Raw genomic sequence first — 17,656 nt, 5'->3', positions numbered from 1 at the left:
TACCAAGTACAGTGCATTTACTATGCTATTAATTAAAAATACAGAAAGCAAAGGACCTCACAAAGTGACTATACTATTGCATGCTGTGCGAAGCCTCATAACAGGGCAATTTCATTGTGGGTCATAGTCATCAACTCTACCTACACTAATATCTTTGTGTGTGCGTGCACATGTATGTCTTTTTTTAAGAAACAATTATGTTAGCTAATAAGCATACATTCTCTTAAGCAGTCCATGCAGTGACATTGGCATCTGGCAGGGAGGACAGCGAGAGCTGCAAGAGAGGGAGTGTAAGTTCTTTCGTACGCTGCTGCCAACATAATTCTCCAAAATTGAGAGACGGGATATCTCAATCAGTGCAGAGAGCATACACATCTCCCAACAAGGGCCATATCGTTATTTGTGTGCTCTCTGGTTCTACAAGTTTCTGAATGTTAGGAACCACATCTCAAGTCAAGTCTCTTGGTTAACATGACAGTTGATCTGTATTTTGCACTACTACGTTGCATATTTTTACTCTGAGTTTACCATATGAACTATTTGCTATAACTTAGGTGAATATAAAAAGTTTTATTAAGCAACAAAAAACATCATAAAGGCAATAATACTAACCATTGTTTTGTATGCCATGTTTATCCTAGAATAATTAAAGCGGTTTCGTGGCTATATCTAAATTTTATTTCAGATTATTTTTCTCCTATAGACTTAAATGCTACAGCATATTTTATTCCAGATTAATAGAAATATTACCAAATATTTTATCTAAATGTTTATTAAAAACTAAAGGGCTGAATAATATTCTGAGGAGTTTGCATCTGGGAACTATGCCCATGCACTCACAGAATTTCTCTCTAAACTTCTATCTTCGTTTGTTTATAAGTCTGCTAGCACAAGGTACTGGATATTCTCAACTCCTGCTGCTGATCACAACAGAAGCTTAAGTGCTTCCTAAAGGCCCAGTTTGCTCTATCACATGCATGCATTATTGTCCTTAGCAATTTCTTATTAGAACAAAGTATATGCACTTTTTTTGCCTAATTCTGCCTTCGTGAGATATAGATATATATATAAAGTATTTTTCCATAGCACAGTGGTGGTTGCCACTCGGAGTCCTCATCAGCCTAATGTTCCATACAGTTGTATAACCTAGTTATTTCCTATACATGCATATTAAATTTCACTGGTTACAAAGAGCATATTAATGTTAACATTTTAATGATAAATGCACTGTTTCATCATTTTATGCAGAAGTTGCCTTAACAGCCTTTCAGTTTTGCTATGAATAAGTACATACTGTTACCTCAGCATTTAAAGTAGTCCCTAGTTATCCTTGATATAACTAGGGAATAGTGTACAGCTGATGCAATCATACCAAGACAACTAAAAGTTATTAAATTCCCCAAAATAAACAGAGAGAAAATACTTGCTTTGCACATTCTTATGACTTAGGTGCAAATCCTGGAGTGTATTATAAACTGGTCTTTACAACCTATGAACAGATCCTGTAAGTCAGAGGGAAATAGGAACTCCCCAGGGATGCTGTCCAAAAAAAGAAAAGTAGCCCCTGTGGAGTCACTCCCCCTAAGTCATGCTGCTGCTGCTGCTGAAAATATGCAATGAATCCTTCTGCAGTTGGAATTTCACATGCCATAATCCCTTACAGAATGTTGTCTAATTATTTTATTATGCATAATAAATGTAAAATATTTATTTTAGTTTACATAATTATATTAAAAATGTATGCTATTTATTCTCAGTCTTGTAAGACATCCTTCACAAGTCATATACTTTATAGAAAAGTGCATTTACAGAATTAATGCTGTTTTGCTGGCCTGGATGTTTGTTTTATACAGCTTCTAAACCCTCTTATCTATGGCTACGGAACATCACCAATCCCCTGGATGTTGCTCTCCATTCCCTCCTTCCCCCGACCGCTTATGGCAACTCTATGCAAAATTAACCATACAGTAGAATCCCGGAGAAATGAGAGTCATTTGGTTTAATTACAGCACAAGGATGGCACAAAGTACATTAACATTATACCTGTCCCACAGTCTCATGGTCAAAGTTGTAGTAATACTGTTTCTGTATCACACATCTGTGCCAGTGCTCCTCCTGAGCCCTGAACTCCAACAAATTTGACTATGCGAGAAGAGCAGGGCTCTGCCTTTTGCCTCCCCCACCGCAAAACAATGTAATCCAGATCCATTTCGTACTGAAACATCCCCCTCACACACACGATGAACATAAATTATTACTTGCCTGAGAAGATGTGATAGTTATACGGAAAGTCAGTACCAATGGGAGTTGAATTTAAAGCCTAACATATGACTAGAATGAGATTCCTAATTCTTTAGTCACATGCACAAACCAGTTCAGTTTTTGAAAACGCTGTATATCTGCATCTTTCATTGACATCATTGGACTTATGGGCGTTTAGCACTTCTGAAATCAGGCTAAATTCAGGTGCCTAAATATATGGCAGGTTTAGAAAGTCTGGCCACAGAATATACAACCAACAGATTCAGAAATCAGTTGAAGTTCACAGGCATTGTTCAGTTTCAGGAGGTTATACAGCTCTTCACTACTTACTGTGCCCATTACCAAATGCAAACAGTATTGCTGTCAGTATAACTCTAGGATCGTGTAATCTGAAAAGTTTAGCCACATAACACATCTCTTTTTAATGACTAAGAAATATAAAATAAGCATTGCATATGTAATGGTGGTGTAGGGCCCTATGAGACCAATTCTGCATTATAAAATTAAGTTGAACATTAATTAGGAGTGAACGAATATTTTTGTATGATAAAGCACACTGACTTAAGAATGGAGAGATATGCTGTGTGATTTGAAAAAGTAAACACAAAGGAAAATTGTGCATATTTTTATCTAAATAGGGCAAACCTGTATTGAAAACACAAATGTGAAAAAATATAACCAAAACATTAGCAAGCAAAGTTTTATATTTATGAATATATATATTATATTTTTTCCTTCAAAAGGAATTAAATTTTAAAAACTAGACTGAAAATATAATTTCACATTACTAGAAGTCACATACTGCTACATAGAAAAGCAGATGTTTGTTTCTTTGTTATCAATATACAAAATATTTAGACAAAAATAAATGTCACAGTACAAAAAGTAGAGATGGAAGGTAACATTTTTGCAAGAATATTTAAGTACAACCATAAACAGAGATTATAAAAGCAACCTGGTAAAAGAAAATGAGCAAAATCTCCCATTTTCTTTTTGGGAATATGTGTACTATTGAGAATATATAATTTGTGAGCTAAAAACACTAGGTTAGTTTATTATTCACTTCAGAAAACCACATCCATTCATGTCTTTTCCTAGTCAAGGAAAGAATTTCACATGCTGTAGGTTATAGAGGGAATAAATTCCCATTTCTGTTCCACGTAGCTAAAATCAATCTTTTTCCCATAGTATCTTACAGCCTATTTCACTTCAGTTTCTGCTGCTAGGCAAAAAAAAAAAAGAGGAAAAAAAAGGAAAAAAAAAGAAAAAAGAAAAAAGAAGAAAAAAAAGAAAGAAAAAAAACCAAAAAACAAAAAAAAGAAGAGTTCTAGGTGCCCGTCCAGTCACAGGTGATCCAGATTTTCATAACAGTTGCAAAATTCAGATTACTTTCTTTTAATAGCCGTTCTTTCTGTATTTCTAGCCAGGGTTAGCTAGCCTTTTACTCACTAGACTGGCAAGAGTTTTTACAGGATGATTGTTCACAATTTCCTCCCGAGGAATTGAAAAGCTTGAAATCAATCAGGAATCTCCAAGAACCCTCTGAGCACTGATGAGCTGAACAGGAATAATTAAAATACCTTGTACTTAGATACTCTTTTAATTCAAGTGTCTCAGACTACTTTATAGAATAGAGAGATCACTTCACCTATCAGTGAAAAAAGACTTTATGGTCGCACTAACAATACTCAACCATATCTGTACACAAAATGAGGAATATTCACCTCGCTGAAACTACAAGGGTCATTAAAGAGTCTGCAGTTGCCAAACAACACTAAACAGCAACATCTGAAATAGTCCAAGGGCTGAGCAGAAAGCACCACAGTGAGAACTTGATCACTAGACATGGGGATGAATTTTATCACTAGGTCAGCAAATTATAAATCTTGATTTTATGTTTTCCGTAGGTGACACTCGCAAGAGTACATACCATCTGCTGAACTGGTATGAAGGACATTATTTACAGAGTTGCTAATACCTTTCCTTGAAAAGAGATAGTACTGGGTGAGTTGACAAGGAGACAACACATGATTCCCTTAAAATTCTATTTTAAAACAGAGAGAAAAAATTGAGAGAGGTGGATAGAGAGCAAAAAACATACTTGCCAACAAGGCTCGCTAATATCCCAGGACTATGGAAACTGGCAGGCACAAGGAGGACTGCTGGGCTAAGAAATACAGCAGCCCCTCTACTGGCTCCTCTGCAGCTATACAGAGTGCCTCACTACCTTGATGAACTTGCAGCAGCAGCACCAGCACAGCTCTGATTCCTGCATCCCTGCCAGATGTTTTTCAGCTGAGCTCAGAACAAATTTCCTGCAGAATCAAAGCTTCATCAGCTGGTATCTGTAGAGCTCAGCCTCCAAAGATTAGGTCAAAATTGGCCTGCAAGGGATGGAAACTAACGTCCTATTACCATGAAACATATTTTTTTCAATAATATAGAGGCAGGGGATGCTCAGAGATTTCTTGTTAATCCTGATAAAATAAGTTATGCTTGCTTCTTTTCTAATAACCCCTCCAATAAAATAAAATACTAGTAGAAAACTTGTCATTTCTTGGAATTTCTATCCCATACAGAAAACTGTCCCTCCAAAGAAAGATAATCTGTCTTTCACTAAACAGAGCATTGAAGTTATGCATTTTGTCATACTAAGCAAGGGAATTGCATCCACTCATTGTGTGTATGTACCAAACCCCAAACTGCCAATTGACTCGCATCTACAATGCTCCCAGTCTCTAGGGTCTTCAAGCCAGGAGCTCAAATCCACCATAACCCACCTCTCATTACCTAGTTCTGCAAGAAGACTATTCCTTCCAATCGGGATGGTTCATTAAATTGGATGACCCCAAAAATTAAGCCTCCTCAAACATGCAGCATCAAAGATAGCACTCTTTTTACCTTCATTGCAGCACATCATGTCACATTATTGCTTATATGCTCTCACTTCACTCAATGCAGACCTTTTAACGCAACCACTCTGACAAACACAAAACCACCTCTCTTTCTTAGATGACTTACTGAAGCCGACAGAAACACTTCTATTAAATAAAAAAAAAAAAAACCAAACCAAAAAACTGGGGGACTCTTAAGGTAGCAGCAGAGAAATGGAAGCCCCCCCCCCAAGGTTATCAAATTCAGTTCTCTGCAGTTCTAGGCAGTAATTTAATGGCTGCTCAATACAGGAGAGTTCACAGAACATTTGTTCCACATGCACAAACAAAGGCAACAAAAATTTTTGTACAGAAACTGCATGATCACTGCAGAAGCTTTCTGTACAGGAGTTATATTTAAAGCAGCTCATAAATAGCGTGAAACTAGGTATTATGAGAGCAGCTAGACTTCGTTATATAATCTGGTTTTAGGAAACTACATTAAAACTTATACTAAAAGAACACTACAGTTGTATGCTCAGCATTAAAAGAAAATAAAAAATGCTATAGTGGTATAATCAAATGTTTAACTTTCTCCTCTTGCATGCATGCATCATGGCGCATGCATCTAATTACATGGTCATATGCCATTTATCAAATACAATAATGATTTTTTAAAACCTTTTTGGACGCCCACTCTTGCAAATTGCTCATGAATAACTTCTATTGATTCCTTTATAGTACACATAGACTAGCCACCTCACTGCAAGGTACTAAAAGTATTCAAGACTGTAGAAGTATGTTTAAGAAAAGTAAAGAATCGTTTAAGAAGCAAGATGAGATCATTTAATAAGTGGTCCCTAATGAACAAAAGACACATGGGATGAGCACCACAAGTAATCTTAACTGTCCCTTCATGTGATTTTTAAGAACTTAATCTACTGCCTAACGGGATGGGTTTTAATGGTGGAACACGGTAGACTTTCCGTACAACCCTAAGGTCAACTCTCATCCAAACAACTTGGCTGGCAAGGAGAAGGAAAACTGGAGCAGAAAAACAAGACTCTGCAGCTCCGTAACTGGCTCCAGTTGCTTCCTGTTCTAATAAGTGTCTGGTGAGTATTTAGGCTGCTAAGCCTTTTAGGGGACTTTTCCTTTCTTGGTGAAATGGTTGCAACTCAACCGAGAAAAATTTCAAAAGTGCAACTGATTTGAAAAGGCGATGCAGATAAGTGGCCTCACCATGGAGAATTCTAACAGACATTAGAGCAGCTGTGAAACAAACACTCAACATTAGCACTGCAGTGTTACTACTAAAAGGTTTCCCATCATTTGTTTTTCTTTATAAAGTAATACCTAAATACTGAAGACTAAGTTTTTAAATTTAGCTCCTAATTTAATATGCAATTACTGCTGCCCTGATGGTGTTTTAATGGCAATATATTTTTATTGGTGACTTCAAATGAACCTCGTCTGATCACCTTAACCCTTCTCTCATCATGCTTTAGTTAATGACTCATTACCTGTAGTCACACCAGGGACATCTGTAAGGCTTTTCTCCAGTATGGACACGCTTATGTCGTGTCAGATGCGATTGTGTTGTGGAAGCGAAGTTACACTCATCACATTTGAATGGTTTCTCTCCTAGAAAGTGACAAGAGAAGATATGCATTATCAGTTTTCATCAACAGAAAAGGAAGAAAAGTTTAAATTTCTGGGAAATCCCTTGAGATAGATTTTAGTCCACGTACATATAACAACCACAAATACAAAATAAATTTCCAAATACAGTGTATTAACTGCAAAATACTATTCTCACTATGACATATACACACCAGTAGCCAGCTGACTTCCCACATGGTGGTACACAACAGTAAAAAGGAGGAGAAAGAACTGCACTGAAACAGGGTAACCATGTTACTGGGCCTTATTTCATGAAAATACCATGACCGGGTGACAGGCATTCCCCTCACCCTACACCTTCTGTTGAAGCTGGGCCCATGCACAGCCCTGACAGCAACACTGTTGGAGACAGAAGGCGAGAAGTCAGTCTGAAGCTTGTATTCAGTGCCTGCTCAGAAAGGAACATCCCTGGGAGAAAAGTGTCTTTGTTGTCTCTGGTCCTGGATTTTTCATCTTATCCATTAAATAATACAAATAAACCAGGACTGAGAATATGAACCAGAACTCAGTACTCTATTCCTCCTCTCTTGCCTGCTGTCCTTCTGCCCTTGTGAATCTTTTCTGAACAGTGGGCCAGTTGCAGCAGAAGGACTTGAAAGGTTAACTGAAAAAAAAAAAATCAAATTTAAAAACAACCACCAAACCTAGACTAGGACAATAGTATTTTCCGAAGATTAAAATTCAGTCTCTGCTGAATGTGCAACTTTCTAGAGGACTACTAATTGAAGAAAGGTAAAAATCTCTAGCTTATAAATTATTATGTGAAAAGAGTATTTTTCCTTCCAGTGGAAGGATCCACCCCTCAGAAAGCACTAAGACAAAAATCTCATGACAGATGCACATACTGTGACACCTAGCTAAGACACCTGCATCCCATTTTTCCAACTGGTTGCTCCAGAAATATTCTGTGTGGTTTACAGGCACATGTGATAACCATTTAGGGATGAAACAGGTTTCTTTTTGTATGCAGAAGACAGCAGGCAGCTCCTAACTTAGGTGATCTTGACTGCATCATGCAAGCCTTCAGAAGTATTTATCATAAAAACTACATAAGGAATCAACGTCCCTAACTTAAAAAGTGTGACTAAAACTGCTAGGGATGGACACCGACCTTGTAGACTGTTCAGAAGTCTAGAATAGGCAGTGTCAAAATTGAACCCTAAGCCTCTTAGGCCTAAGGGTACCCTGAGCAGGTACAATTTGCAGTTTTCTGGTCTGACAGAAGACACGCCACCAGCAGAAGACACATCACCAGCAAAAGGCCACTCCCAAGCAGCCATGCCTCCAAGCCAGATTCTTCAAGCCTGCTTAAAGCATGAGACACTTAAGACTTCCAAAGAGACTTTGCCAGAATTCTGAGAAGACAGATAAATCTGCATTTTTCATTCTTGGAGACTGTTGGGTTTTTTCCCCTCCCAAGGGAAAAAGAAATGCAAGGTCCTCAGTCCTGAAAAGCCTGTAAGGCTGTAAGGAAGGACAAGGGAGCAGCTTCTTAAAGCTCCATAAAGAGTTGGAATAATTGCTTTTAGCAGCTGCTGGAGAGAATACCAGCTACTATTTTTCATTTATTGTTTCATGGGACAAGGAAAGGTGAAGGGGCAGGACACAATGTGGAAGCCTCTATGCTGGACAAATTGAGACTGCTAGAAAGTATGTCTTCCCTGCCCCAAATGGGGTTTTCTTGTCAGACACTGACTCTCTGCTCTGGAGAAGCTGATTCTCCAAGCAGCTTGAATGGTACTGGCTGCTGCTTCAATTAAACTCTCTGGGAGGCCATAGACTCCCTAGCAACGTAACCTGTTGTTGAACTGAAGATTTCCTGTGCCTGATTTATTTTATCTTCTAGTATTAAAGAAGATAGCAATGTTTTCAAGCCTAAGTAGTAAAGCCACAGGTATTTTAGATAACGTACATACTTATTTTTAAGTGCTTTCATTTAAAATGCATTAGAACCTTGCCAACTTGCCCCCTTGTAAAAAAAGCAGATCTGAACTGAAAGGAGATTTTTAGTTTGCAGGTAAAGGTCTGCTGCTGTGCTGGGGCAGGGCCAGTGGGACTGACAGACGATCGAGAGCCTGTGGAAGCCAGGAGGGCTTGCAAATTCCATCATGACCAAAAGAAAAATGATAATCCTCGCCCACTGCTCCAGGAAGTTTCTCCTTAGGAAATCCTTGTGGCTAACTGCTCCTGTCAAGTGGACTATGTGTAAATCTCACCTGACAGAAAATACATCACAGCAGCACCACACAACAAAAGCCAACTAAACTGGGAGGAAAAAGGACAGCCTATCATGGCCTGTAATTCTTAGCAACTGCACATGGGAAAAAGTATTTATTTATATGGAAAATTACCCAGGTTGCTAAGTATAGCTGAAAAAATCCAAAAGAAGACTAGGTATTTCTTTGGGTTGGGGGGTGTTGAAGAGTGTATTAGCTGTAGCAGCAGCACTTTTATTTATTTTTTTATTTAAGTTTTCCACAGACCTACTTATGTAAGTATTTTTGTCTTTCTTATCTTTGGGCCAGAATGCTCTTTAATCAGCCTTTGTATCCCAATTTTCCTTCCCCTCTTCCTGCCCCCAGGCATTTCAGGCATTAAACTTAATTTTAATTTTATACGGGTTGCTATTAAATATTCCAGGAGGATTCTCCCTCACCCCCAGTCAAGGATCTAAGTGATAAAAAATTAAAATACACAAATCAAAAAAGCAATATTGACAGAATTTTTTAAATCACAGTATATAATAACTATAAAATAGTGTATCCAAAAATGTGCAAGGACAAAGTCTACATATTTAAAGATTAAAAAAGGTAAAAACCCCATACCAACCCCCCTCAACTTGTCATTATAGAAAACTTGTCCATGCCTCACCATCTCTAATTTTATCAATAACAAACCCCACGAAAAACAAGGATGAGTGCCCTAAAATGCCCCAATGGTCAACATGCTCTGTGGGGAAAAAAGGAAGGACACATGTTTCAAGATCAAGGACCCACTATCTTTGGGAGTTTTTAACACAAGCACTTTCAAAATGCTGTGTTTCCTAACCACAGGATCACAAAAGAAGAAATGCTTTTGCTTTTTTGAGAAATTTGCAAGCAACTTCTGAAGTGCATCAGTTGTTTAAGTCACCTGCCATGGAAAATTTTAGCTCCAGCAAAGTTTGGGAAAACAATTGTTAAAAAGGGTCAGATAGTGGGGAGCACCAGTCTGTACAAAAGCAGTTATTAAGCCCGTTGCTAGCCAGTTAGCCTTGTCAGCTCTGTCCATTCTGCTCTTAAACCATCACGACTAAGGCTTTCTTTTTCTCTTGCCTCTCCAAATTCTGCACTGACTTCTTTTAGCAGCTATCTTAGCTTCACACACACACACAAATTACAGCTTTCTTTTTCTTTCCTTCTTCCTCTTTTCTCTGATTTTACCTCTTTTGAGTTCTCTGTCTTTGATGATGAGCTTTTTAGGACACAGAGCATACCTTACTGCAATCATAAGTTGCTCTGTGCAGTTATGTACTTAACGTGTACTTTTTAAAGGAAAAATGAAATAACACAATAACAAAATCTATAGATCTTGGTGATAGATGTTGATTTGTGGATGGCAAAGTGAAATTTTTATTTATAATCATGACTGTCCAGACAATTTCTAACTACAGATTATTTACAACATTTATATGAAAGTGCTAGTGAGGATCCAGATTTCACATAAATGAAGGGGGAAGAAAAAAATCAAATGGTGCCTTCAGTTTGCAAGTCTTCAGCAACTAATTAGAATCTTAGTAAGATGGAAAAAATCTTACCCCAGTTGTCTCAACAGGAAACCATTGCTTTTAGTCCGTTTTGTTTTTCACATGATGTGTTGAGCAGCACAGAAAGAACCCTGTAAGTTTCATTTGACCTAAGGAATGAGTAGACCACAAAATGCAGCCATCTGCTTACATGTTACAGGATTTTTTCTTCTTATTTCCAACTATTTCTAGTGTTTGTTAAGGCTGTTCCCTGGAGAGGCACTTACAGGCTTGCTAACGAAGCCTGAAGTATATTAAAGTAAATTCTGTTTGCTTTTAGTCCGGTCAACATTTTTGCATATAAGACATATAAAATAAGTACATCCGTGATCTCTTGCTTTCTTATGAGAAATCCTATAAATGCCATAGGGTTGCTCTTCCACAGCAAAAAATGATTGGCATTTGTATGCTCAGAAATGGGAGGAAAACTGTTCCACTAGACAATTTCTCTTAAGTAGAGAGAAGATTTTAAGATATCCAGGTTTTTGGTGTCACTTCTGGCCCAAGATTTGTTATAATCGAGTTCCACACTCTGCTGCAAATGTTGGCATAAATGGAATAGGAAAAACAACACAGATCCTCTTAAAATTTCACCTCTCCTCTTGCTGAAAAGAGCAGTAAGTCTTACTGTGCTACATTTTCCGTGGTATTCAACATTATAATTTTTTTAAGCTTGTGGTAGGGAAGTTGAAGGGAAGAGGCTACATTATACATTAAATTCAATGCCGAGTAATGTAACTACACATTAAAGTCAAAGAGCAGTTCACATGAGAAATAGAAACACAAAGTGAGTCACTCATCTGGATAAAAACACATATATTATTAAATTTTCTTTCTTTATTACATTGACCTATAAATGTCTTGAGAAGCACAAGATTGAAATGAGTGAGCAGAAGCAATCATACAAACAGTGATCTGTACAATATAAGCTACCATCTTCAAAAATTCATGAAAATATTTGAACAAAGACACAATCTTCTTAAGCAGTTCCATAGGTTCAGGGCGATTGTCACAGAACTGCTGTGCACAGTAAGTGTACTTACCCTCTAACGCTCTACTACTGTAATATACTTCTGTGATGCCCAGGAAGATTCCACCACAACCAACACATGACAAGCAAATGTAGACTGCCATTGTGTAGAAGAGGATGGGGTTTTTGCAATTTGCAGGAGTACGAACCAACATTAAAAAAGAAATTTCATGCAAGAGAACACGGGCTGTGACTGATCAGCACTGCTGGAGTGAGCCAGCTACTACAGCATGAAATGGAAGTTTACTGGGAAACAGGTAGATGAAGGGAAAGTCAGAGTGATACCAAAAGGCAGACAAACAAAGGAGGAGAGCAGAACAATAACAACATGAAAAAAAAAAATAAAATTAAGAATTAAGTGTTTTCATGTTTTCATTTCAAGCCAGAAAAAATTACCCTTCCTTGTTTTTTCTCTTTTATGCAATTTCCTAGTTAGTTGATCATGATTAAGGCAAAATATTTAAATTCTGTGATATTATATGTTTTTTTCATGTGTGTGTGCATGTGGTTTTGGTGGCTGATTTAGAAGTCATCTACTATTTTTTATGATAAAATTCAGATAATCGCTTAAATTCTTTGTGGAATTCAACTAATTCTAAATTCAGCCAACACTAACATTTGCAACATTATTTATCTTCCTATCTTCAGGTAGATTTTCCTACTGGGCCAACATATGAATTAAAGAAAAATAAAATTGTTTCAGGATGACTCAAAAGATGAATTGTTTTTTCTCCCAGTCATGTTGAGGCACCAAAACTACGGCATATATGTTCTTGGAGCACTGCAAGCTGTCCCTTATTTACTACATAGCACTGGCTAATATTGCAAGTGGTCTAAGTTTCTTAAGACAGTTTCTGCTCACAGCCTAGGCAGCCACAAGTGTCTATTGTAAAGCATTCAACAGAGATGTAAGTATTCTTTACAGTGTGATAAAATTCTGGTCAAATTCTTGACCACTCTTGAAGTTGCCACTGCTTCAATTCACAAAATAGAAGACTGGGCCACTGATTTTTACATAGACAGTGAAGGTCTTGCAGAATTTTGTAGATTTATTCTTGCAGAATATGACTGGAAGAAGATCCATTCAGATCATAAAATATGCTAGAGCATTTTACCAGGACAAATTCAGCCGAAAACTTAGCTTATTTTGTGTTCAAAGTGTGTGCTTCTCACAGGACCAGGTCAGTCATTAAGGGCATAACATATTTAATGCAGAATAAAAACATCAACTGGTGAAACACCAGGGATCTCTTTATAGGTCAAATTATTTTTTTCTACTTCACAGTTCTACTTTACAGTTGAGAAAGCCTATATCAAGGAAATCTGTATGGCGATGCATCATGTTTGCAAATAAATTAAGTACAAACATTTTTCAATCTTAAAACTAATGTTTTTTTCTTTCAGTTTAACATTCCTGTATGTCTTTTCATTTAAAAACCAAAAACATATCTTCCAGGGATAACATCCTATTTACCAAACTAGTACTTACAGTTTGCTCCACGAGTGACCGAGGGCCAGATTCTGCAAGCCTTATTTAGACCGAGTTATACTTTATGCTCCCTGTAATATTTCCAAAGAAAATGCTTCTTTCATTAGGTAAAGGTATTTCTCCAGGTACATAAAAATAATCTCATCTTAAAAAGAGAGGAACAGAGTAAGAAATACCAGAATCAAGAGCATCAAAAGTCTAAGTCACTGGTCCTACAACCAGTCCTCTCTTGTGTGAAATATCTATCAGCAGCTCAACATTTCTCTGGGGTGTCAAGACACCTCAGGCCTTGAGGCTGGGACGAAAGAAGGCTTGTTAAGCCGGTTAAGACTCCTCAACTACATGTGAGGATTTGCTCATTTGCCCTTGAATCAAGGGTCTCTGACAGGTGATAGAAGTAAATCTTGGATTGGAAGATGTTCTGTGTCAGCCCCCTAGACAGCTTGTATTACAGTAGGGAATTATTTAAGCCATTTAGACTATTTTTGATACCTATCCCTTTCAGACCTAATTGTAATTTGCTTTGGCATTTTGCTGTGGGAAAATTGTGCCAACTGGGGACACAAAAGAAAAAATACAGGTACAAAGAGGAGTGCATGCAGCTAAGGACTGAGATAAAGTTGTGCACTGGATGAAAATACAAGGGAACCCATGTAAGTGCAACAGTGCAGGCAAAGGTGGATTGTGTCATTCTCCTTGAAACAAATAGAAGCTACAGATAATTTTTCTGCTAAAGAATCATCTCTGATTGTTTGTGCCACAGAGGCAGATAAATGCCAAAAAGATAGATCCCTCTGCCTCTGAGATACTGTCCTGTATAGTATAAAGTTAATAGCAAAGTAATAACGAGCCTCCAGTCCTGACATAAAATATAAAGTTATGCCTGCTAGATGCAAGCTTTGTGATCTATAACCTGTGAATCCCTGTGATCATAGCACAAAAGTCTCTACCACACTGGCAAAAGAAGGGCAGAATGCCATCGAAAACCTAGACAGCTTTTCACTAGGAACATACCATATTTTCAGCTTAATTTTGCACATAAACCAGGAAACAAAATATTTTTTCTATCAGCTTGTGGCCTAATGATACAAAAAATATAAATACATAACTGATGACAAGGGCTTACATTTCTGAGAAACCAAATCTGCACTTACTTAACAGGTAAAGACAAGAAGGGTAAAGACAAGAATATGCGTTTATTCCACTTTGCCATTCTGAAATGATGGTTTACTATTTGTGTGGCTGCACTGACTATAAGTCCTAGACATATGCGTGATACCAGTGTGCCACATGGCAGGCCAATAAAACCCAAAAGGTAGTTCCCATCCTATTGATAACAATGATATATTTCTGCTAAAAAAAAGAAAAAAGAAAAAAAGAATATTTTCATTCTTAGCCCACATTTGGTAAACTTCAGCCAACATGTGAAAATTCTTCAAAACTCCAGAAAAATGGGAACCGTTAGTTACAACTGAAGCATACAATTTTCATTCCAGTAGCTGCAATTGCTCCTGTTATCCTTGAGAGAGCGTAATACTAAGAGAACTTTTTATATTTACTAAATGCCTTTTCTTGGACACTTTAAAAATACAAACTTCCTGCAGTGAATGGCAATTGACTGTGGCAGTACTCTCACACAAATGTATCTTCCTTGTTCAGAAGAAAAATTCTGGAAATATGACTACTAGTTAGACTTGCAAGAAAATTTGGCCCTACGTAATTTTTTTTAAAGCTTATTCATTTCAAGATATTGCCTGACCAGCACTGAAAGCCCCACCTTTTTGAAAGCATCAGACTCTCCTCCAAATATGGTTGCTTTAATAAACTGAAAACAGGGTGGAAAGAATAGCTACAGGCTCTCAAGAAAGAGAGTAGCTGCTCTCCAGGAAATTACGCACTTAGATGGTGTATGTCCTGAATCAAGATTAGTTTATTCAGGGACATAATAAAATCTCCCACTGAGATTCCTTTACAAAATCCATGGAAAATTCATGATGTAACAACTACAGCTTCTCATTTGTTAGCCATTTCTTTCCAGTGTACATTAGACAATGGTCACTTAACTCACACAGCAATTCCTGATGATATTACAGTATCCTCATGATAGTCAGTAAAACAAAAACTACAGGAGCTTAAGCAGCAACACTTCTGCGTCTGTTTGAACAAAATCTATTCAAATAATCAAACACTTACAAGGAACTACTAAAAGGCACAATTAAGGTAAAATGTATTAATAAATGTTTAATACTTACACTTTTTCTGGTTTTCTGAAACTAAGAACCAATTTAATTTCATCCGATATTAAATTTTTATAACCAGGTGGTAGGAAAGCTTTACTAATTCTGGGAGAGAAATCCTGCTTTACATGCCAACCATGTGGTAACTCTTAAAGTTGCACCTATTAATTACAAACTATCTTAAAATTACAAAACGGCAACTGAAACAACACTAGCTTTCAACTATGTCTCAGTCCAAAATAATGGATTAATCTATATGTAGTCTCTAATTTTCACCCAGGGACATTCTAGCAGACTCTTGCAAAATCTTCACAGTAGGTAATCTATTTGGGCCTTGGAAAAAAAAAATAGTAGACTTAGTATTCATTTAAAGAAGAAAGCCGGTCTTTACAATTCTACTTCTTTCAGAAAAAAGCACCAAAAATACCCCTCACTCCCCTCCAAGCAATTATTCAAACTCCCAGCTAACAGATTTGATGCAGACCTTGGGCATACTGATTTTACAAAATTGAGAAAAAGCAAAGTAAACAATGAGCCAATGTATTATTTGTGCTGTAACGTGCTATTTGACTTGCGTTACTCCCCAGCGTAGAGGGACTCCCTTGCTGGAGAAAATATAGCAAAGAGTAAAGACAGCTTTACTGACCTGTGTGCTGCCGCCGATGCTTGGTGAGGGCATGACGTGTCCCGCCGGCAAAGCCACAAAGGTCACAGAGGAACGACTTCTCGCCTGTTGCAACAATAAACAGATGAGGGACTGCGGAGGTCACAGATCATTAAAACATATCTATCAAGGCTTTCAGGGTTACTAATTCCTCCAATCAAATGTTTCCATGTAAATATGTCAAATGGGAATGAAATTACCACTGCGGTTTATTGACTGTGATAAAATCTGAAAAGCACCACTGAACATAATTACATACTTGTCAGACCCATAAAAATTAGCTTTATTATCAATGGAATGGTTTTGTACAACTTCATTTCTGTTAGATGTCTTCCAGATGGGGCTGCTTTATGCACTTGAACAGTTTTTATGCATATCCTGATTTTTTACAATTCCCATACATCTGGCCTTTCTGTGCTGAGTAAAGATTGCCTGGAAAAAAGTTAATATACTGTATATATGATTCTGCTTAAATAAAATATATTGAATTTACTAACAAATTAAGGGTACTGAGAAATTTTCAACAGACTAGATGACAGTCATCTTTAGTTACCTTCTATTTATTAATGAGTATTAAATTATTTTCTTGAATATACAGAAGAGCCCAGGCAACAATAAAAGCCACATTATTCAGTACCAGTGGCAATTCAGCACTGTTTATGTTTCTAAAGTTTTCACGACATAAAGAAAACAGGTCTGGGGATTGCTACTGAAATTGCAGCAGAACTCGTATTGTTCGTCTTCAAATGATAATTCTTCATTCCAAACCTCTGGACCAATTTGAGAGAGTTTGGCAAGCTCAAGACTCATTAAAAGTCCGTAAATGTTCTCTTTTTAGTATTTTTTTTTTAATAGAAGCTAGGATTTTTCCCTGTTGTCTATAAATACAGTCTATCATTTCACAGTAATATTTTTACTCAGTATGTACTAACATGCACAGTAATCTCAGCCCATGAAGGCCACACGGAAGGTCATTATGAATTAATAACACTAACCTCAGATATAGACTCAGTAACCTCAGATAAGACTGAAATTTTTAAAATATTTTTTTCTAAAAAGAATCGCATTAGTCATTTGGAGCCACACTGTCTCCTTTCACAGTAACATAGTGGAGAGGGGGCCGGTGGGGCAATGATGCTGAAATCATTGAAACTAACATTCTCCTCCAAATTCTTCCCCGTGGGGAAGGAAATTTAGTTTCTACAAAAGACGGCTGGGTTAAGAGGTCGGGTATCAACTTACTGAGTCCTCCTGTGAAGACAGAGGGATGGAAACCTCCATATTGTTTATCCCCACATAACAAAGCGCGCTAATACACAAACTTTCTGGAAAAGCACAGTGCCTCAGTTAAGTTCGGATGCCATTAATATAAAAGCAAGAGCCCACCTGGTGAGTGGGATCTCCTTGGAGAGCCCCACAGAGATCAGCTGCCCTCTCCCACCACTGCCTCGATGGAGGCCCCAGGGAACCCCAGCTCCCCACTCCAGTCCCCGCAGCGCAGGAGTCCCTGGGCCCCATGCTATAAGGAGGAACGCAAGTCCTTCAAAGTTTGCAAGGCAGCCTGAACCCTGCCACTAAAATGGAATCATAAAAATACTGATTAACCTTCACCAGGTAACTAGGCTATGAAATGC

At 37.5% G+C, this 17,656-nt stretch overlaps 1 protein-coding gene across 4 annotated transcripts in view; it reads right to left on the bottom strand.

The window, feature by feature from the left end:
* The window catches only part of ZNF407 (zinc finger protein 407), a 346,932-nt gene that overhangs the window by 124,104 nt on the left and 205,172 nt on the right, over positions 1-17,656 (bottom strand). For all 4 annotated transcript variants that reach the window (XM_054815163.1, XM_054815165.1, XM_054815164.1 and 1 more), the window contains 2 exons: positions 16,005-16,088; positions 6,659-6,779 (listed from right to left, as the gene is read on the bottom strand). In XM_054815163.1, the coding sequence (XP_054671138.1) occupies positions 6,659-6,779; positions 16,005-16,088 (205 nt within the window). The remainder of the gene's footprint in view (positions 1-6,658; positions 6,780-16,004; positions 16,089-17,656) is intronic.

This window comes from Grus americana, chromosome 2 (assembly GCF_028858705.1).
Source record: "Grus americana isolate bGruAme1 chromosome 2, bGruAme1.mat, whole genome shotgun sequence".
NCBI classification, from domain to species: Eukaryota; Metazoa; Chordata; class Aves; order Gruiformes; family Gruidae; genus Grus; species Grus americana.
This window is presented reverse-complemented; position numbering and strand designations above follow the sequence as displayed.